A 22,180-nucleotide genomic window follows, 5' to 3' on the forward strand; every position below is an offset into this window, starting at 1 on the left:
ATTGAAGTCAGGCTTCCCAACCAGCCACAAACAGTGCTTCTGATGCACCACACTGGTTATCAAGAAGCTAAAACAAAAATGCAGACAGCCCTCTTTACTGCATTTCAGTCTCTGGCTCCCAATCAGCTGCCAGGTCCAGTAAAGAGAGAAGTTATTTAAAACTCTGTGCTCTTTACCAAAAAGGTTTCTCCTGACCCCAAAGGGTCAGCCACAGCACCAGATCAATATCAGTTTGGATCTTACCCCAAATACCACGCTGCCAGCCAATCCTTTAGTAACTAAAACTAAAGGTTTATTGTAAAAGGAGAGAAACAAACTATAAGAGAAATGTGAAATGACTAAAGCAATCAGATACATGCAAATGATCTGAAAGTCCCTCTATATCCAGTTTCTAGTAGAATTGTGGAGTTGCAGGCTTATCTAGTCCCTCTGGTGCACATCCCGTACCTGGATGGTCTCAGTCCTTTGTTTCACAGTTTCACCGATCTCTGGATCAACTCATCTACAACTGAAGGCTGAAGACAATATAGAGGTGGTGCAGCTGCCTTTTATGTCCTTGGGCCTTTCCCATGCTCCTTGTGGAAATTTCCACAAATAAGATGGCGTCCAGGGTCACATGAGTAAGTCCTGGTGAATCAGCAGGTGTAGCCTGGCTTCTCTCCCCGGGCCCATTGTACCTGTGAGTTCCCTTAATGGGCCATTGAGCAGCTTATTGCTGCTGCCCTCCTGTCTGGGGAGTCACCCAAAAACACCGCACACGTTCAAATACAGATACATCAGACACATCCATAACTTCCAATACAAATGCGACACATACACGTAAACAATACCATCATCCTTAGCAAACGATAACCTTTCTAACGGTACCTGGCGTGGCCTATCCCGTATGAATTATTGTAATGCTTCTCAATTTAACTCCTGCCAATACAGACTTGCTTTGATTGCAAAACTGGAGTCACTTCTCCCAGTGGGAGGGCATTTATGTGTGGACACACACCAGCTCACACCAGATTAGACACTTTTACACCAATAGCAAGTTGAGTACATAGGCTGGGCCTGAGTATCCCTCCCCCTGCCAACAGCTCAACGTTCACTCTCTTGACGCTTGTGCTGTCGTCTTTTCACTCACTCTCCGGTAGCCAAAGCATCTCCCAGGTTGGTGAGGGCTGCGTTGCTATTGGATGGAGAATTCCCCTGCCCTTTAATGTATTTATATGCACATTTTAAATACCCTTCCAGCCTCTCTTCATCCGGTGCAATGAAGCAGAAAAAGACACAGATCCAGTGGGGTATTTTCCTCTTTGCTGGTCCCCTTTAATGGGGTTCCCCTCTCTTTGAACCTGCATATCCTGCTGACGCCAGGTTCCCCATCTGGCCTAATCCAGGCTTCTTGTCAAGGGCCCTCACAGTTCTGCTTCCCCCGTGTGTTCACTCCTCTCTTAGCACCCGTCTGCTGCACTAGTCACGGAGGCCGCCTGCGTCCCCCACAGCCGTCTTTGCACTCGGGCCAGTGACGCATTTTCCGCCCAAACGGCTTTTCTGTGGCAAGGGGGGTGCTCAGCTCAGCACGTTGCTTTGCCAAAAGCCGCTGGGCAACCGGTCTTTTTCCTCTGAAAACCTGGGGGCCCGAGAACTGAAATGTTTCCGCTCTGAAATGCCTTGTGGGAGTGGTAGGTCAGGTGCGGCATGCTCCCGACCCCCTTTACACACTGGGCTCCCCAGCCGGGCTTTGTTTCCCATGCTGCACCGTGGCCGTACGACAGTCCCGGAGCACCTCTGCCCCCGAGAGAGAGGAGAGAAGGGGCTGGTGAGGTGGCAGCTCGGCTGTGGGCCCGGCTGGGACAGGGAGGCGATGGGGGAAATGCAACGAAGGGGAAATAAGAGTGAGCGGGTGCCCTCGGGGCGCCTGGGCCAGCTCTCCCTGCATCCTACCTGCATCTGGCTCAGTGGCGCCCCCCCACCAGCGACAGGAGAAGCACGGCGCCCTGCAGCTTGTGCGTAGGGCAGAGCGCTGCAGAAAGAACCCCCCCCCCCCCTTTTCCTATCCGTCTGCGAGCGGAGCATGTGTGTGCGCGTTGGCAGGAGGGAGGAGGGCGGTGAGCCCCCGGGAGGTGTCGAGGAATGGAAAGCAGAGCCTGGCAGGCGGGGAGCCGGCCAACACGTTTTCCTGGGGGATGCAGAGGGCATTCCTCCCCTCTTCCAACAGCCCCCGCATGCCCCTCTGCTGTGGAAGCCGGGGAAGGGTTGTTCCCGTCCCTTTGAAGGGCCATCTGGAGCTCAGGCCTCGCTGCGGCTCTGTGATCGTTGCTACCTGGCAGAGAGCTCCGGGAAGAGAGGCTAGGGTGGAAGGAGTCTAGCCCCGGCTTTTCACAGATTGGGAGGCGGGGGCAGCCAGGCGTGGGGTGGGAAAGCAACTGCGTGGGCAGGAGCTCCTTTGTTTACTCCTTTCGCCCCAGGATGGCGCACCTGGCCAGGGAGTGCAATGGAGGGACCGGACGGCCGCTGCAGGCGGCATACAGGGTGCCGTTAGTGCCACAGGGCACGGGCAGGGTTAGAAGAGCTTTGCACACCCTCCCGATGGGGGAAGGATTGCCTGGAGTGAGGGAGGGTCTGTTGGTAGCAAACTTCCTATGCGTCGCTGTGACCCGTCCGTGCCCAGGGCGGCCACCTGAGAATGCCACGGTCAGGGCAGGCTGTAAAAGGAGAGCAGATTCTCCCAGCGCTGGTGGGTGGCACTGAAGTCAGGCTTCCCAACCAGCCACAAGCTGTGCTTCTGATTCCCACAAACCAGTTATCAAGAAGCCAGTCCACAAATACACACAGCCCCCTTTACTGCATTCCAGGCTCTGGCTCCCACTCCGCCACTAGGTGCAGTAAAGAGACCAGTTATTTAAAACTCTCTGCTCTTTACTAAAAAGGTTCCCTCTGACCCCAAAGGGTCCGCCACGTTACCAGGTCAATACAAGTGTGGATCTTACCCAAAATACCACGCTGCCAGCCAATCCTTTAGTAGCTAAAACTAAAGGTTTATTGTAAAAGAAAGAAACAAACCATAAGAGAAATGTTAAAGGCTTAAAGCAATCAGACACATACAAAAGTCCATATACATCAGCTTTCTAGAAGGATTGTGGAGCTGCAGCTTGTACAGTTCCTCTGGTTCACATCCAGCACCTGTGTGGGTCTTAGTCCTTCAGTTCAGTTGCAGGTGAATTGATCCAGAGGTAGGCACGTGGCTGTAGCTGAACAGGAACAAAAGACAAAATGGTTTTCCAGGCCACTGCCTTATATACCCCCTGGCCCTGGCCATGCTCCTGTGGAATTTCTCAGGAACCAAAATGGAGTCCAGAGTCATATGGGCCAGTCCTGGTGACTCATCAGGTGTATCCCTGGCTTCTCCCCCTGGGCTCCTTGCACCTGGGAATGTCTTAATGGGCCGTTCAGCAGCCTATTGTCCTGCAGCCATCCTGTCTGAGTCGTCACCCAGCCAGCACCATTTGAAATGCTGATCTAGCAAACGTATCCGTAACTTCCATCCCACAGATCACACGTGAACACAGACATCCTCCTCTGACTTAGCACATTACAGCCTTTCTAACAGTCCCTGCCATGGCAGATCTCCCATGGATTGGTATGATGTAGACATACTGATGTCAAACCATGTACTAAATGCCCCCTCTCCCCCTCCCCCAATCCAGCCAGCGTGACCGTTTCCCCACCCTGCAGCCCCTGCTGTCCCAGCCCTGGCTCTGCCCCACACAGCGCTCTGCCGACGCCCATCAGTGCTGTCCTGACCCCAAACCGACCATCTCCGACTGCCCGGGCCAGGCAAACCCCTTGGCTCTCTTACCTGGTGTCAGACCTTCGCCTGCCAGCGGGTGCCTGACTCGTGCAAAGCCGGGATGTCTCTGCAGCCCTAGCACCCGAGCGCCGGAGGTAACCCAGCCGTGAGCTGCGGGTAGAGAGTGCCCCAAGGGCTGGGGGGCTGAGCTGGCGTCTTGGGCTGAGGTTTAGCTGGATCCTGGTCCTAGACCAGCTGGTGTCCTTGATTCTCGTCACCCCCAGGCCCAGTAGGTGATATTTGGGGGTCGAGCTGAAATCTGCCCTGGAGGGGCAACACTCCGTAAGTCGTCTGTGTGTCACCAGCACCACCAACAAGGAGCGATTGCTGAGCAGCCGTCATACTTAGCCACGTCCCCCTGCCTGCGTCGGGTCCCCCGTCCTCGCCGCAGCCTGCCATCGGCCCCAGTTTACAGAGGCGCTGAGAGAGGCAGGGACTTGACCAAGGTCACCCACTGGGTCATCATGTCTCAAGTCTGCCCAGCCTGCCTCTTCCCCTGGGCTCTGCTCCGTCCACAAGGCCGTGGTACAGGCCTGGAGTGGTAGCGGGGGCTGGGATATGGGAGACAAGAGGTGTCTGGTCCCCTCTGGAAGGGACCCTGGGGGCAGGAATTGAAATGTCAAGATCCTGACCTCCCCCGGCCCCGTTAGGCTCTGCTACAAACCAGGCCGTGCACAGCTGCAGCTCTGCACAACACCCCACATCCTGCGCCATCACCCCCTCCCCCCCGCTGCGGCTCTGCTGTGGCCCCGTTCACACAGGGGCCGGGTGGCTCTGCCCCCTGCTCATTGCAGACCGCCCCCTCCTCCGGCGGGCAGAGCTGCTGCGCGGGTCCCGCCTCTCCCCCGTCCACCCTGTGTCCTCCCCGCTCGGCCCGTGTTCCCAATGGCTGGAGCTCGTTAGCCGCACCGCAAGCGATGCAGGCAGCCGGCAGGAGAGCGCGCTCGGCCGGCCAGCCCTCGTTAGCAGGGGCCGCTGTGCCAAGAGTGATGGTCAGCGTCATTCCACGCACAGATGTGGCATTTCCCTCGGGGCCTAGCATGGGCACCAGGACACAGGGCTGTGGGATGTGCTGATATATAATGCCCCCATTTCCCGCCCTGCTCCAGCTGGGGGGGCATCTCTGTACTGAGGACTTTGGCCCTGTTCTAAAGCCAGTCGTTAGCAGGGGGAGGCTAGGGTGGACCGGCTCTGGTCTGGGGGCCGGGGAGAGGCTTAGGAAATTCAAAGGGCAGGACCTTGTTTCTCTCAGAGAGCCGGGCCGTGCAGGGCGGGACAGGACAGACAACAGAGGCAGGGCTGAGATTTCCTGGGTGAGCCGTCACAGTGGACAGCTGAATAACTGGCTTCAAGGGGTTGGGAGGTTTTGGGGGGCGGAGGGGGTTTTTTTTTTTGCAATGCTAATCGCACTGGCTATTGATCCTTCATTAATCTCCAGGCTGCTTGGCAGCCAGCCCCAGTGACTTTTGGCAGGCACACAAAGCGGGCTGAGAAACGCAGCCTCCCCGTCCGAAAAAATGACCGTGCGCCGCTTTGCCCAGCTTTTGTCTCTGTGTGGCAGGGACGCAGATTAAGGAATTTCTCTCCCTTTGATGCGGCCTCGCTCCCTCCCTCGCCTCCCCCCACCGATCCGTCTGTCCGTCTGTCGGGTCCGAGCCTTTCCCCACCTCTCCAGGGCCTCAGTGCCTCGTGCGCAAACCGAATCGAGGGACTGGAAACTCGGCACCCATTTCTGGTGCTCAGCGGTTCCTGCCGGCTCAGCAATGCCACCAGGCTGGCCTGGGTCACCGTGTTCAGGTGAATCCCTTTCCATGCCCAGCCAGCACCCGGGGGGGGGGGCAGAGGCAGAGCTGAACCCCATTAGTTACCCTGGTGTAAATCCAGCCTCTTGCCATCGGGGTTTCTCTGGGTTTACATGAGGGCATCGGGTGCAGAATTTGGCCCACTGTCTGCAGAAGGCCTGCATGCCAGGCGAGGAGCGTGTCAAGAGAAGGCTCTCGGAGAGGAGGGCGTTTGCTTTCCTTGCCTTCTCTCCATCAGCAGGGCAGGGAGCCACTCTGCACCGCCCCGACCCTGGCATTGCCCTGTGGCTTCTCTGGGGTGACTGAAGGCCTGTTCATTCTTTGTCTGTGTTTATTTGGTATGTAGGAGACATTAGTCCTGGGAACAGAGGAATTGCCAGACGGGACCAGCCCGGGGGTCCATCTAACCTGTGATTCTGTCTCTCACAATGGCCAGAACCAGCTACCCGAGAGGAAGGTGCACAAGCATTGTAGTTAGGCCTGGGAGAATTCCTACCAATGGTCAGAGGTTTGCCCTGAAAAAGGAGGCTTTCTTCGGTTATTTTTCTTACAGCACTGGGTAGTCTTGTTAGCCATGGACATATCCAGTCCCCGAATGGGTCCTGCTTGGCTCATGTCCTCAATGATATCTTGTGGCAATGAGTTCCACAGGCTGCACGTGTCCTGTGTGCTCCTTGGTTCGGTTGTAAATGTGCCACAGGGGCAAAGCACTGGGGAGGGGGTTGAGGAAAGACCAGAGAGGCGTAAGACCTCTGCATTCATTAAGGTGAAACCAGGGCCGCTTGTATGACTCCCTGCCACGGGGAATGGACACATGAGGTGAGGGGGGCTTTGGCAAATGGGAGCGGTCTGGTATCGGGGGGGAGGATGAGCTCTGAAGGGTCTAGCAGCTGTGTGTGGGGAGGATGCTTGTCACCAGCAACGATGCGGTATCTGGCGGAAGGTGGAGGGCAGAGAGCGAGCTGGGAGTTGGGCAGAGGATCAAGCGGGGGATGGGGATGTGATGAGGGATTGCTGCACTCAGCGTCCCCCCTGCACCCCCAGAAGAACTGGCAGAAGAGCTGGATGCAGCTAGGAAGGGGCAGCTCAGCGTAGCACGGGTTGGCCAGGAGCCCAGGGGACTGGCTGCATCTCCCGGTCTCTTGCTCCTGCACGGTCAGTCTGGAAATCTCTTTTCAACGGGTTCCCAACACGTCCCGCCACTGGGGGGTAGGGTGGGGCGGCACCGCTGTCTTGTCCAGGATTTCAGCGTTGCTGGCCCCAGGCAGGTGAGCGCTGAAGAAAAGGTCCCGATGGCTTTAAACCTCAAGCCTTTGGTCACCCCACCAGATGTGAGTCCAGGGCAGGCGTTCAGATGCAGTGGGGGGGGGGGGTCAGTGTCTCTCCATCAGCACGCTTGGCCCTCGCCGGATCCCCAAGTCCAGGGGGATGGGACTGGGCTGGGAGCTGGGGGGTGTCCTGGCGAGCTGAACTAAGGAAAGCCAGGAAGAGGCTCCCCGTGGGAATGGGGGGCTGGGCAAACACTTTGGACGGGAGACCACATTCCAGGGAACCGTCCCAAATGGTTCCCTGGGGAATGCACGAGCTGGCTCTGCGGGACGGTCCCGGCCACGATTCAGGCTGCACGTCTCAGACGCCTCGGCAGCTTGCAGTTAGGGGGTGGGCACCCCGTGGAGGGAACGGGGCTTCCCAGGGAGCAGGCAGAAGGGCTCACGGTGGCTCACAAGCCGCTTTCCGCAGCCGGCCCGCTGATTGGCTCTCCATTGCTCCGCCTTCTCGCTTGTTGCCACGGCGAAGAAACGGCAGATGGGGATTGGCAGAGCTAGTCCGTCTGCGAATAGGGACGAGGCCGAGGAGGCACGGCTGGCGCCCCCTGGCGGTCTCACCTGCCCGTTCTCAGTACTGCGGTTTGCGGCTTTTGCTTAGCGCAGCGCTCCAGTGGTGCACGCTGCAATCCTTCCCTGGCGTGGTGACTCTAGGGAGTCACAGGGAACCTCGGGGTCTGTCTGTGCCCAGCAGCTACGTTAAGGAATCCCCTAAATCGTCCTTGCAACCAAGCCCTGCGTTTTCCCTGCCCTCAAGGACTCCCGCCACCCCTCCGGGCTGTGCTGAGGGGACCCTGCATGCTTCCCAGGAGCTCGGGACTTGCACCAGGCAGCTTTACCAGTTACCCGCCCTCCGCACTTTCTTTGCATTATCCTGGCTGGTGAGTGACAAATTTATTGTAAAATTCTTTGGTGCCACCAAGTGGATGCGCTGTGAAGTGTGGCTTTAAACGGCCAATCCCCGGCCTGCCGCTCTGTCCGGTGCCTCCCTGGCAGGGGGCTTGAAACCCACAGCACAGCGCACGTGCTGGCCGAGCAGCGGCGTCCCAGAGGAGCATGCATGAGGCAGCGGGGAGCTGGGACAGAAAAAATGCCCCATGCAGACTCTGCGTGAAACAGGCCTGCTTCCCAGAGCCGGCTGGTGCCCCCGCACCAGGGGAGCGCAAAGCCAGCCGGACGTGCTCTCCTTTCTCCCCCGAGGCAGGGGAGGCTCCAGGGGGATGGGTGCCTAGGGTGGGGGAAGGGGCCAGGAGAGAAACCGAGGCCCGTGTTTTTCCATCCGAGCAGCCAGGGAGCGTGTGGGAGAGGAAGCGTAATGATTGTAATTACAATCTACCCTCATTATGCAGCAGTGCGCGATGCAGCGTGGGGGTCTGTTTTGACAAAGGTGCGGCAGGGAACGGGGGCGAAGGGCCGGGTAGAGAGATTCTGTGTCTGAGGAGCCTTCGTCTCGTGTTTAACGGCGCGTCCGCCGAGGGACAAATCCTGCGAGGCGCTGAGCGCCCCTCGGTGCCCTTTGGCTCCAGGGGGAATGGGGGTCGCACCACAGCCCGCCGGAAGGCTTCCTTTGTCCGGAGAGAGCCAAGGGCCAGTCACTGACTCCAGCCGCATGTTCCCAGTTGCTTGGCTGATGCATGGTCCTGTACAGTGGCGCCTGTCCCCGGCTCACTAATGCAGCTGGGAACCCCATGCGTGGTGCGACGAGCCGATGCCCACGGAGACCCCTCGCCTCTGCGGGCCTGGCTTCCGCTTTGATTTTGGTCACGAGTGAAACCACTGGGTTAAAACCCAAGGCGCGGCCTGTCTAACAGACCTCAGCCGAGACCTGGCGCAGCTCCGCTGAGACGAGGCATCCTCATAGATGGTGGCGATACCTTCCCTCCTGCGTTGCCGACACTCCTCCCCGTTCCTCTGCACCTGGCTCCACTGGAGACCCAGCCGCCTGAATCGGGTCTTGCTCATCCTGCTGCAGAGAGCGGTCAATGAAGTAGAACCAGGGGGAGGGGAAAATCCGGCCCTGGGCCTTTACGGTCAGATGTCTCATGTCCTCCGTCTCCCATCCCCTGCAGACTCTCTCCCTGCAAAGGCATTTACACAGAGGCACAATGCCAGGAGATTTCACCTCTCTGTGTCCCGTCTCCCCGCGGACTCAGTCCCTTACCTCTGGTAAATGGCTTTCGTTCCTCCGTTCCCTTGCACCGTGGCGAGAGGTTAAAATCCATTGGAAGCTGGATCTCTCCCATGTGTGGATGGCCCGTGGCCCTGTGGTTAAGGGACTTGAGACAAAGGCCTAGTTCCCAGCACCACCACTGACACCATATTGGACTTCGGGGGCAAGTCACGTCATCTGTCTGGGCCTCAGTTTCCCCATCCGCACAGTGGGAATAATGGTATTTCGCCACCTTACCGGTGCGTTGTGTGGTGCTTAGCAACTGTACTGATAGGAGCTAGAGGAGAACCGAGATAGGGAGCTGTCTCATGGCCCCACCTTCTCCCCCCACTCCAGGGGATAACCCCCGGGCAGCAAGTTAATTGCCCAGGCGGGAGGTGCCAGCCGGATTCCAGCTCGCTTCCTGCCGTGAACCAGACAGGGCTGTGTCCTGTCCGCTTCCTTTCTGCGCCGAACCGAATCTGGATTTTGGCAGCTGCAGGCTGATCTCTCCTGAAGAGAGAGAGCTCCTGGCGTTCTCCGGGACAGTCCGGCGCAGGTCTCCGTGCTGCAGGCTGGCAGAGAGCAGCGGCGGGGAATATAGGCTGACTGGCAGAGACGGCCCACAAGGCAGGGACCAGCAGGTGACAGATAACCCCATGGTGCACTGACCACTAAGGAGTCCTCGGGAGCCAAGGCAGGCAGATAAGCACTGCCGGCGGTTGGGCTGGACTCCATGCCTTTAAACACCTGTGCTGGCCGGAAGGACTCCGCTCTCTAAGCCACCCTGGGACATGTTTGCTTTCGTGGAGTTCCCCATCCCCTCTGCCTGGCTGCCAGACATTGCACGAAGTCAGGGCTGAGCCGCTCCGGTCCTGCCCGGGTGCTCTGCGCCGCCGGGTGGGTGGGTGGGTGGGTGTCTTGCCGGGAGCCTGCTGTCTGCACAGAGGCGCAAGGTAGGTTTCTGGGGCAAGGCCAGGGGGGGCTGCAGTGGCCATCGGTCCCACCGCCTGGCGAGTGCCTCCAGACCGCCCACCGGGGGTCAGTGCCATGGGCCCCCTCTCCTGCCCCGCATGACCTGTCCTGCAGGGCCAGCTCATCGCCTCCCCTGTGACTCAGGCAGTCGGGCCGCTCGGTCCCCGCCCCAGCGCCTGCCTTTCCCAGGCCAGGAACAATGACCCGCTGTTGCCGTCTAAACTGCCTGCAGCCACGGCCCCTTTCATCTCACGCCGGTTTCCAAATGACCAGTGACACCCGGCGCTCCCGTGGCATCCTTCCAGCAGCTCTTCCCAACAGCAGACAGGAAATCGGGGAGGCGGGGCCGAGGGGGGACTCAGGGCCGAGGTCCAGTTTGACCCCCAAGGTCCCTGGCAGCGGGTGGGTGAGACACAGCTGAGGCTGGGGGGGGCGGAGGTTTGCAGGGAAACGGGGGCTGGGTTTCTCTCGGAAATCTCGCCGTGCCTGAAGACAATTGAATCATCTGCAGGGTCGTCCACCCGGACTTAGGGCTGCTTCTCTGAGCCCTGGAGCCGGAGGCCAAAGCGTTGCGGGGCCAGGCCTCACCCACCGGGCCCGAAACCTGCCAGGAACTGGTGCTCTTGTATTTCTTGCCGCTGGCCCCGGCTCCCGCTCGTGCACTAAGCCTCAGCTCTTCCCAGCAGCCAGGCCGAGGGGTCACCGCAGCGCGGGGGGAATTGCGCCTGGCGGTCCCCTGTAAATCAGCCCACTCCCCCGAGAGGCCTCGCTGGGAGGTTTCCGTCAGCCAGCCCCCGGCGCGGGGTACTGGCTGGGGGCACTGGCTGGCAGAGCAGCGAGGGGGCGTGCCCAGCCGCACGGCACGGCGCAAAGGGAATCGGAGCGTTGGGGACCCGCACCTCGGCCGCCAGATGCTCCCTCTTTCTTCTGGTCTCCCCCGAGCATGGGCCCTGGAACCTGCCGGCGCGGGGGGAACCCAGGGGCCGCGGCCCTGTGGGTGCCAGGGCCAGCCGGGCCCCGCTGGGAGCAGCCTGGGGGCGGGCGGGGGAGGCTGCGTGGGAACCGGGTGGGCAATGGGAAATGACACACAGCACCACAAATACACACCAGTGCGCAGCACCACAGATGCACACAGCACCACAGATACACACCAGCACATAGAAGCTCAGATACACACACCTCCCCAAATACACATCGTCCACAGCACCACAGATACAAACCATGCCACAAATACACAACATCACCAATACACAGTACCACAAATATACACCAGCACACTGCACCACAAACACATGCAGGACCACAAATAAACACAGCACCACAAATCAGTACACATCAGTGCACCGGACCACAAATACACACTAGTGCGCAGCACCACAGATACACACAGCACCACAAATACACACCAATGCACAGCACCATATATACACACTGTGCATAGCATCCCAGATAGACAAAGTACCACAAATACACACCAACACAGAGCACCAAATACAGCACCACAAATACACACCGCACCAGATACACACCAGCGCACAGCACCACAAATATGCACAGCACCACAAAAACATGCCAGCGCGCAGCACCACAAATACACACCAGGGCACAACACCACAAACACATGCAGCACTACAAATACACACACCACCACAAATACACATCAGTGTGCAGCATCACAGATGCACACACCACACAGATATGCACAGCACCACAAGTACATGCCAGCACACACCACACACACTGCACCACAAGTACATGCCAACATGCAGCACCCCAAATACACAAGAGCACAACACCACAAACACACGGAACACTACAAACGCACTCTAGAGCGCAGCACTGCAAACACAGCAGCCCCATAAATGCACACCAATACACAGCACCAGCAACTCATGCAGCACCACAAATACACACCGACACGCACATGCCACAGCTACACCCACCTGACACAAAACTCCCCACCATGCGCACAGCTGCCATAGGAGACTCACATCCGATCGCTTGCAGACTTTCTCGCGCAGGGCAGGGCTACCTGGGGCCTGGAAGAAGCAGTTCCCAGCTCCTGCACCAGCTGAGCTCTGTGGCCTTGGTGACACAGGCGCCCCCTTGGCCTAGCTGCCTTGAGTACAGTCCCACCCGGGGCCGGGTGCGGACCTGGATGGCTGGCCTGCCCTGCCCACGTGAGCTGGGAATCCCAGCTCAAAGCTACACATGCCCCAACTGGCGCTGGGAAAACCCTGGGCTGGCGCCTCAGCGGGGCTGTGCTGCGTCCTACCAACCGCGGAGCTGGCCCCAAGTCGGAGGGACCCCAGCACTGTCACATTGGCCGGGCGGGGTCTTGGCTCCGTGTCTGGACTGTGCTTTGTGATTCCCGATGCCCACCTCTGCGTTAGGGTCCCTGACAGTTTCGGGGGCCGGGCTGTGCCGCTCACGGACCTGCTGGCCTGGTGGTTCTGGGCAGGGTTGGAGCAAAGTCTACCTTGGCTCAGCTTTTCATTTGTTCTTCCCCACTGGGCTGGCGTCTTGAGCATCTTTCTGTTGGGGGCGGGATGCTCAGCCCGCTGGCTGTGACGTCCCTGTCGTATTGCTCTTGCAGTCCTGCACCTGGGCCCCAGCGTGACTGTACAAACACAGAGCGAAGGGCTGGTCCCAGCCCCAAAAAGCCAATCACAGAGCTGGCGTGTGGTTCTGCTGGGGAATGGGAGCCGTCTAGGAGCGGAGTACGGAGGCCAGGCTGACACAGTGGTACCCTGGGAAGCAGTGAGACTGAAAAGGGCCTGGGGACCGCGATAGATAATCTGCTCAATGTGAGTTGCCAGTGTGACGCTACGGCCAAAGGGGCGAATGTGCTCCTGGGATGCAACAACGGGAATCTCCAGGAGGAGCAGAGAAGTTCTCCCTCTGTGTTCGGCGCTGGTGCGACCGCTGCTGGGAACCTGGGGCCAGTTGTGGTGCCCACAATTCAAGGATGTTGATAAATCGCGGACGGTTCAGAAAGTAGCCCCGGGAATCATTTAAAGGATTAGAAAACCTGCCGTGGAGCAAGAGGCTGAAGGAGCTCAGCCTTAACAAAGAGAAGGTGAAGGGGTGACTCGATTGCAATCTGCAAGTACCGCACGCAGCACCAATATTTCAGAGCGGGCTTTTCCCTCTCGCAGAGAGCGGAAGAACACGGCCCAATGGCTGGAAGTTGAAGCTGGACAAATTCAGACTGGAAATCAGGCGTACCTTTTTAACAGGGCGAGTAATTAACTGCGGAACACGTACCAAGGGGTCGCGGTGGATTCTCCATCACAGATCATTTTGAATTCTGGATTGGCTGTTTTGTCTAAAAGATCGGCTCTAGGAATTGCCCTGGGGCCTGCGTTGCCCGGGAAGTCAGACGAGATGATCACAATGGCCTTGGAATCTATGACTCTTAAGTGCTTGAGAGAGAGAGAGAGGCTTAATTTGTGCTGCTCTGGTGCTTTGTGGCCGAGGGCTGGTTTGCAGCTTTGGGTAATGTGGCCCCAGAAGTGGAATATTCCTGTCTGCATGTTGATGAGCAGGGGGATGGGCCCGGTTCTGCTCTGCAGCTGTGATTGCCGGAGTCCTGTGGGCGTGGGGGGCGTTGCTGGCGCAGCTGTGAGGATTGCATTGGGGTTTTGTCCCACTCAGCGTCATCAGCTGTTAAAGTTGGGCCCCAGCCTTCCCTCCTGTCCGGCAGGGTGGGGTGGATTATAGTCAGATAAAGTGAGCAGTCGTGTGATTGGGGGTGGGGGGAGCTAGCTAGTGGAGAGAGCAGAGATGGCCGCGCTCTAGGTAGAAACCTGCCACGGGATCCGGAACGGACCCCGCCGACAGATGGAAACTGAGGCCCCAACCCCAAACGTAGTGTGTGCCCCTAGGCTGGGGGGGGGTCGTACCCCGGGGCCGGCCTCGGTCTCTTTTTACACTTTGGCTGCATTGGTAGAGCGTGTCAGGCTGTCTCATTGAACTGCATCGGGCTGTGTTGTTGCATTGGGCCATGTAGACGGGACCCCGCTGCATCCCCAAGCCCCCTTCCTGCTGCATCCCAGACCCTAGGTTCCAGGCACAGCAGCAGGCCGTGCCATGGCGGATCAAGCACACCGTGGCCACGGCCCCAGGCCGACACGGGTGTGTTAGCAGCGTCCCGATGGGGGCTGCGGGGGCTGGGCAGGACAGTCCAAATTCCACAGGAATTCCGACGCCATCGATAATTCCTAATCGCGCTCTTCCTCGCTGGAGGGGACCTGTCAGTCTGTCTGCATCGCACTCGCACTCGCACGCCCTGCACTCGCACGCCCTGCACTTGCACCCACGCACACACGCTTCCACACACGCCCTGCACTCACACCCGTGCACACATGCTGACATGCTTCCACAGGCACACCCTGCATTCACTCCTATGCACACACGCTGACACACTTCCATACACACACACCCTGCACTCACACACACGCACACACACCCCATACATGCACACACACACATTGACACAGGCCTATAAAACACACACACCACCGACACGCACACACCCACATACACATGCTGCCACACTCTTGTACGCGCACACATGCACACAACGCCCATGCAACACATTCTGTCAGACTCACGCACAAACTTTCACACACCGAACTTCCATACATACGTACAACATTCCTGTACACAGGTGTGTGCACTGGCCCTCCTTCTCATTCACTCGTGCACACAACATTTGCATGCGTGCGTGCACACACACCACTTCAATATACCCATGTTGCTACTCCCTCCCAAACACACACACACTTCCAGGAGTACTCCACTTCGCACATCGGTGCACACGTCTGTACATTCACACCAACATTCCTCCCATACACCGACTGACACACCTTCACATGCGCACTGATGGATGCCCTAGAACTTGCACACTGCTACACCCGACACCCATACACACTCCATACACGTGCACAGACACGCACACATGCAGTCTGTTGCACCACACCCCTACTGACTTGCACATTCCAACACACCGCTATGCACACAGCAGCAGCCGTACACACGCGGCACTCCTACACGCCCCCTGCTACACCCTGGCTCTCTGTCTGCAACCCCCTCCGGGGTCCCAGGGTTCGACGGTATCTCCATGGGCTCGCACGTCCCCAGTGAGACATCATTCTCCGCCAGCCCAACCCCTGGCTCTCATTCAGCATCAAGACAACCCCAACAAATGAAATGCCTCGTTCTCCTGTGTTCTCCCCATTTGACACCGCTGGGACTTTCAGTCTCCCTAACTCCTTTCCCATCCAGTCCCCACCCGTGGGTGCTCTCCATCTCCTCCCATCTCCCATGGCTGTCCCCTCTGAGTGCTCCAGGCCTCGTGGGGCATGCACGGGGGGATCTCCCTTTGCACAAGGTACCTGGCCTTGTCCAGCACCATTCCTGGGCCAGCCTTCTCAGCGGGCACGTCTCCTTGTTCCGTCCGTGATCCTCCGGGGGGCAGGCGGCAGGGCGCCCCCCGACAGAGTCGCCAGCTCTCAGCACTTGCTGGGCCACCAGTTTCCTTGCCCTGGGGAGGGTGTCAGGCCAGCAGGAGTTCGTGCCAGTGACGTACTGTGTCTAGCTGGTTTGTCTTTGGCTGGGTGTGCGGCCACGCGGTGTCCTGGGAGGGGTGGGGGATCTACAAGGAGGTGGGACTTTTCTGCTCCACCTTGTGCCTGTCGATGAATTGAACTCTTTAAAAACTCCAGCGTTTGTTCAGAGGGGGCTCTGGGCTCTCGGAGCAGAGCGACGCTCTCCAGTGCACCCGGGGACCCCGAGGAGTTTGATCCCGGCCAGAGTCTGGGGCATTCGTGTTACCTACGATTCCGCCAAGTGCAAGAGCTGCCGTTTAAAAACATCCCGTCAGTTCATCTGGAGCCAGGCTCAGACTGACAGGGAGTTTCCAGATTCACGGCGGGGATCCCCCCTCCCACACCCACCCTCCAAGCTGTCCCCCGGTTTGCAAGTGCAGCATTTCCCTTGAATTCTCCCTCTTCTCTTGCACAGAGCTGGGCTCACGGCGTGTACCCGCTTCCCAAAGGGAGTGTCTTCCTCTCACCCTCGGATCGCTGTGAGCTGGCCGCTGCGTGTCGAAATCCCAAGCCACAGCTCTCTGCCAGGGAGAGCGGAGGGAAGCGCTACCCCATGGCCACGTCTCATCGCCGGTTCTATCCCTCCTGCCTCCGTTTGTTGCTGGCCTCCAGGAGGGAGGGCAGAGGGCAACCTCCCCGCCCCTGGGCTGAGCAGATGGGTCCTATCACGCCCCGCGCAATCCTTCATCCTCTCGGACATGTTTATTAGCAACATGTGTCTGGAGGGAAGGTGGCTGGTGTCAGCGCAGGCTGTGAGGCCAGGGAGGGGGCGTGAGTGAGTCTTGAAGGTGGTTGCACGAGGGGTGCTCACACGGGCTCCTGCACCATGCACGGGAACTGGGCGGCAGCCGCCAGACAGGGGTTAAATGCCCCGGGCATGCAAGGCACGCAGGAGGGGTCCTCCTTCCTCTTCATCCCGAGGTTTCCTGTGACAGACATGACATCCCCTCCCACCCAGGCACCCATCTGGCAGCTCCCCTCCGGGGGGTCCAGCTGCGGTGCCCGGAGAACCGACACCAGCTGCTGTGGTGTAAGTGAAAGGCAGGTGGGAAGATAACCGCACCGTGCGCTTCCTCCAACCAGGCAGGGGCGTGCCCCTTGCCCATGACAGCAGGATCGAGGAAGGCCTGGTCTTGGTTCAAGGAGGGAAGAGAATCCAGCAGGCCCACGGTCGAGATCACAAGGGGCAGAGAGCAGAGGAGAGGTGAGCTTGTTCCGGCGAGGGAGGGATGACAGGGCAGCTCCTTCCGCCCGCATGGAATTCACGTGCCGCCCGCACCGGCAGTCACGTGCACCAAAGGCAGGTCACGGCCCCAGGGTCCGTGCGCAGCAGGGAGGTGACAGCCTTGCCTCTGCGTCTGATCCGAGCCTGGGCAGGCCTCGTGTAAAACTGAGCTGGATCCGAGACCAGGAAGGCTCAGCGGGGTGAGGCGAGGGAGCACGGAGATCGTTTAATTCCTGCACGCCTGGCGCTGGGCCTGCCGCTAAGAGGAGTGGGTTGGTGGTTTGTGCTGGTGGGCCAGGGAGACGGGTTATCTGAGCCCACGGGCTATTGGTCTGGCCAGCACGGCGGGGAGCCCGGGCTCCAGGCTGGATGGCCCGTGGGTCTGTTCTCGTACAGGGCGTCTGCATATCCCTGGAGTATTTTAAAGGGAACGAGACAGATCATCAGCTGGTGAAAACCGCCGCAGCTCTGTTGAGGTCAGTGCAGCAGCGCCGGTTCACGCCAGCTGAGATTTAGCGCCGCGGACGTACCGAGCCGGGCCAAGCAAGCGGAGAACCGGCCCCGAACTCAAGCGTGGCCGAGGGGATCTCTGACCCCAGCCTCCTGGTCTAGCCGGAGAGGAAGTTCTGTTGACTCCGTCCCCGCATTCAATCCGCGTCACGGACCCAGAGGCGAGAGCCAAGTGATCCCACAACAGGCAGTCGGCCTGCGCTGTCCCTGCGTGGCGGGCGCAACAGACGGCGTTCAAGTCAGTGCCTTGCCTGGAACACGCTTTCACTATTTATTCCGACCCCCTCCCCTGCTCCCTGCAGCGCCCAGGTTCTCCCCAGCCACCCGCCACGCCGGGACCCAGCAAGCAGTGCGCTGCCCGAGGCGGCCTGGGCGGTGGGGGAGAGAGTTGCCCTGGGTTTAGCGCTCTGCCATTGTCCGTGTCCGACCCCACGGCAGAATAGTGAGCCTCCCTCCTGTGGTTTTGCAGCCTGAGGGCTGGCTGTGAAACGCGGTGCACGTGTGAGACGCCCAGCCCAGTAAGGCCAAGCGAGCACACATTCCCAGGCAGTGCACCCAGCCTGCCGCCGTTCAGGCTTCCCTGCCGCCCCGCCGCTCTTCCGCCCCGCCCAGAGCTCCGCCGATGCACCTCCATTTCCATCGCAGCCCCCCCAGTTCTGCGGCTCCCCCCAGAGCAGTGCGGAGCTGTGCGACAGCTCAGAAATGTGGACAGAGACCTGCTGGGGACCGGGGAGAAACCCGCTGCCTCGGGGTACGTGTGGCCAAAGTCGAACTCAAACACAGGGTCCCCGGGGCGGCGAAAGAGCAGGCTGCGGCGTTACACCAGTGCACCGAGCGGGCCGGGCTGCGGCCGTTCACGATTCCTGTAAGGGTGGGCTGGTAATAATGCGCCGGCGGCCCTGGGAAGGCAGCGCCTGGAATCCGGTGGGTGGTTGGCTAGGAAGGAAGGGGTGTTAGTGGAAAACACTGAGTAGGGCTGGCTCTGGGAGTCCGTCAGCGAGTCCTTTCCAGGGTCCGTCTGGCCTTCACTTGACTGGGAACGTGGCGCTGCGGTTTAAAGGAAGAGCTCTGTGTGGGTCTCCCTCACCAGCAGACGTTGGTCCAGTAAAAGATGTTCCTAACTCCTCCCCTTGTCCGTCTGAGATCCCGGGACCCGCGCGGCTACAGCTGCAGAGCATTTCAAACGGCAGCTCCCTTCCCTCTCGTGGCCCTGGGACGGTTTTTCTTCCATCTCGTGCAGACACTGGTTTGTCATTGTAGGGCTGTTCCCGGGGGTCGGGCGACGCCCGCGGAGCGGTTACTGGAAGGGGCCGGTGCATGCCAGGCAGGACACGCTCGCATGTCGCTGTGGGTTCGCTTGTGCGTGCCAGGCACTGTCTTACTGCTGGGCAGCGTGTTTGTGGTTGCAGGGCTGGCCCGGGCCCGGCAGATGGCAGCTGAGGAACGGCCGGAGGGGTACAGGCCAGGCAGCCATGACGACCCCACTAACCCCTGCTCCCCCCCCACACGCTGTCCTCTCCCATTCCCCGTCCCCCCATCCCTCCCTTCCATCCTCGTCCCATCTCACCCCTTCTCCCCAGGCCTGATCCCGGAGCCCCCCGGCCCCTGGTGAGGCTGGCGGGAGCTGGGTGTCTCCGGCTGCCTGCGAAACTGGCCTGCAGAGGTGACTGGCTGCAGCCCCGGGGACCAGGCGTTTGCTCCGGGGCCCCCCGTCAGAGGCATGCGGCCCCTCCGCGTCGCTCTGCTGCGTGGCCTCGCTCCCCCGTCCCCGCCCAGGCCTGCCCCCAGAGACCCGGCCCTGCCCCGGTGACCGCCCCCTGCCTCTCCCCACACAGGTGGAGCTGTCGGACGGGACGTCCCACACCATCACCGACGCCTACGCCGGCAAGGAATACATCATCCAGGTGGCGGCCAAGGACAACGACATCGGCACGTGGAGCGACTGGAGCGTGGCCGTGCACGCCACCCCCTGGACGGAGGAGCCCAAGCACCTCACCACGGAAGCCCAGGTGGCAGGTGAGGGGGGCCGAGCAGCAGGGACAATGCCGCAGGGCCCCGGGGTTTGGCCCTTCCCCTGCTGAGGGCTTGTCGTCGGGGGGCGGGGGCGCAAGTCGCCCAAGTTCACGCGGCAAATAGCAGAGCCAGGGATGGACTCAGGAGTCCTGGCTCCCAGCCTCCTGCTCTGACTCACTAGCCCCCACTCCCCGCCCGGAGCAGCTCATAGAACCCAGGAGTCCTGACACCCCCCCCTGCTTTGACCACTAGACCCCACTCCCCTCCCAGTCCCAGGGATAGAACCCGGAGTCCTGCTTTCCAGCCTCTAACCCACTACGCCCCACCCTGCCAAGCTGGCGCACTGCCCGTCCTCCAGGTGGCAGCAGGTTCCAGGGTCCAGATGCAGGAGGCAGTCCCCCAGCTCCTGGAGTGACTGTTTCAGGCTCTCTGCACACTCAGGCAGGTATCAGTTACCTCAGGGCACATTTTCAAGCTCTCCTGTGCCTCCGTGAAGGACAGAAGCACGTTACTTTTCAATGGCAGCTGAGATTCGGATTTGTCACGTGACTCCAGGGGCTGGGGCCCGTCATGCCTGTGCCCTGTGCAGCCCTGTTCTCTGCAATCCAGCTCTGCCCAGCTCTGACGTTAGAGCGCTTGCCGGAAAGTGGGATGAGCGACATGAGACAGGAGGCCAGGGGCTGTCGGTGTTGTCAGTCCGTCTGACGGGGCTCCCGCCAGCCTGCCCCAGGCCGTGACTCGGGCCTACGGGCCTGAGGCCTCCACCCGCCACCTCAAGTTGTTGCAGGGTCACACGCCCGCAAACGGGAGCTGATTAATGTGAACAGCCCCTCGCACCCTTCTCCGCTGGACAGATGGGTAAACTGAGGCACGGGCCGGTTAAGTGGCAAGGTTTCAAAGACCAAGTTAGTTACGGGTGCCCAGCTGGCGGCATTTCACCCTCCCACCTTGAGGTCCCCCCAAACTAGAGGAGACCTTTGCCAGCTGGGCCTCACCCACTTACCCCGGGCCAGAGTGACGCAGCCTCAGAGCTGGCCTTCGAACTCCTCCCTTCCCCGGCCTGAGCGCTAGCCCACGCGTCTCTCTCTCCCCGACACGCAACGCACGCACCGATGCCACGCGCGTGCAAATGGCCTGTACACGAATTCCACGCCCACACAGATCACTGCTCTGAACTGACTGCGCCCGCAGGCTCGCTCACAATCAGCATCTGCTGCTGCGTCTGTCTCTTGCCTTGACACCTTCGGGAGGTGTGGCTAAGAGCCAGCTAGATTTGCCCCCCCCCCCCCCCCACACACCAGGATCTGGCCCCCCCCCGCCTGCACGCCCTCCCCAGCTGCGTTAGGAGTTTCAGCCAGCATGTCAGACGGCCCAGCCCAGCCTGCGCTGACTCAGCTCCTCCCGGATCTGGCCTCCTGCTTGCGAAGCAGTGCTAAGTACTCGTAGGAAGATTATTATTCAGCGGAGCGCTGTCCCCTGCCCCTCCGACCTCGCACAATGGCTCGGAGCGACGCCAGTGAGACGGAAAAGCCACAAAGTTAACAAGCCCCCATTTCTAGGAAAGAGCTGGGACCCCGTCCAAATTCACGACGGCGTCAGCCTTCGGTTTCCCAGAAGGACTGGAGCAGACCCCAGCTTGGTTCCCCCAGCGGGCAGTGGCTGCCAGGAGGTTGGACAGAGCTCCTCCCCAGAGCAAACAAATCACTGTTCCTAGCAAAGAGCTGGGAGAGCGTCCAAACTTCTCAGCGCTGCACAAATCCTCGGCACGACTGCCCGTGTGTGTGTGTGTGTGTGTGTGTGTGTGTGTGTGCGCAAATCCATGGCACTGCTAAAGTGTGCATGCACGCACGGGCACAGATCCTCAGCGCCGCCGGCTCGGTGTGTGCGAATCCTCAGTGCTGTGGGTGTGTGTGACTGAGCACGTGCACAAATCCTCGGCACGACTGGCCGTGTGTGTGTGTGTGTGTGTGTGTGTGTGTGTGTGTGTGCAAATCCATGGCACTGCTGACGTGCACGCACCGGTGCAAATCCTCGGTGCTGCTGGCCGTGTGTGCGCAAGTCCTTTGGGCTGTTAGCTGTGTGCATGTGTGGCAGGTGCCGCAAGGGGCATGCAGGCGAGCAGGGAGACAACTGACGCTGGAGACTGGAGGAGGAAGCCCGGGCTGCTTGCTCTCAAACTGAAGACCCACTGAGACTGGCCCTGGGGAGAGGCTGCAGCACCTGCCTGGAGCTAATCCCAGGACTCGCTGCATGAGGTTTATCAGACAGCGCCCGTAGCGTACAGCCATTCAGGGACACGTGCAGATATGCACACGCTGACTCAGACACACACACACACCTGCAAACTCACACTCATACAGACACACACACCCTGACTGCACGCAAAGATACATGTTCACACACCCATATGATTAAAAACATGCATGCATTCATCCGTGTACACACACACACACACACACACACAGATACTCGCTCACAGACACAGCAATGTGTCAACACTCACATTCAGACACACACAAGCCCAGTTTTCTCCAGTTCAATTAACTAATCCTTTGTGAGCATGACAAACTATACAAGTGTTGCTGACGTGTAAGACTCACACACACCTCTTCATATGCAGACACACACCTTGCATGCACACATCCACATGCACGCCTTGCATGCACGCGCGCATATACACACCACCTTCCATGCACTCACACACCCCTTGCATGCACACACACACACACCA

General features: G+C 59.6%; 1 protein-coding gene across 4 annotated transcripts in view; it reads left to right on the forward strand.

Annotated features, from left to right (window-relative positions):
• The window catches only part of CNTFR (ciliary neurotrophic factor receptor), a 384,981-nt gene that overhangs the window by 357,608 nt on the left and 5,193 nt on the right, over positions 1–22,180 (forward strand). For 3 of the 4 annotated variants that reach the window (XM_067530844.1, XM_067530842.1, XM_067530845.1), the window contains exon 8: positions 19,272–19,452. In XM_067530844.1, coding sequence (XP_067386945.1) covers positions 19,272–19,452 — 181 coding nt within the window. Of the gene's footprint in view, positions 1–19,271; positions 19,453–21,008; positions 21,269–22,180 lie in introns of those variants that run through there. The other variant, XM_067530843.1, reaches the window with a different exon arrangement.

This window comes from Emydura macquarii, unplaced genomic scaffold (assembly GCF_026122565.2).
Source record: "Emydura macquarii macquarii isolate MOO-44397 ecotype Brisbane River unplaced genomic scaffold, CSIRO-AGI_Emac_v2 contig_3114, whole genome shotgun sequence".
In the NCBI taxonomy this organism is placed as follows: domain Eukaryota; kingdom Metazoa; phylum Chordata; order Testudines; family Chelidae; genus Emydura; species Emydura macquarii.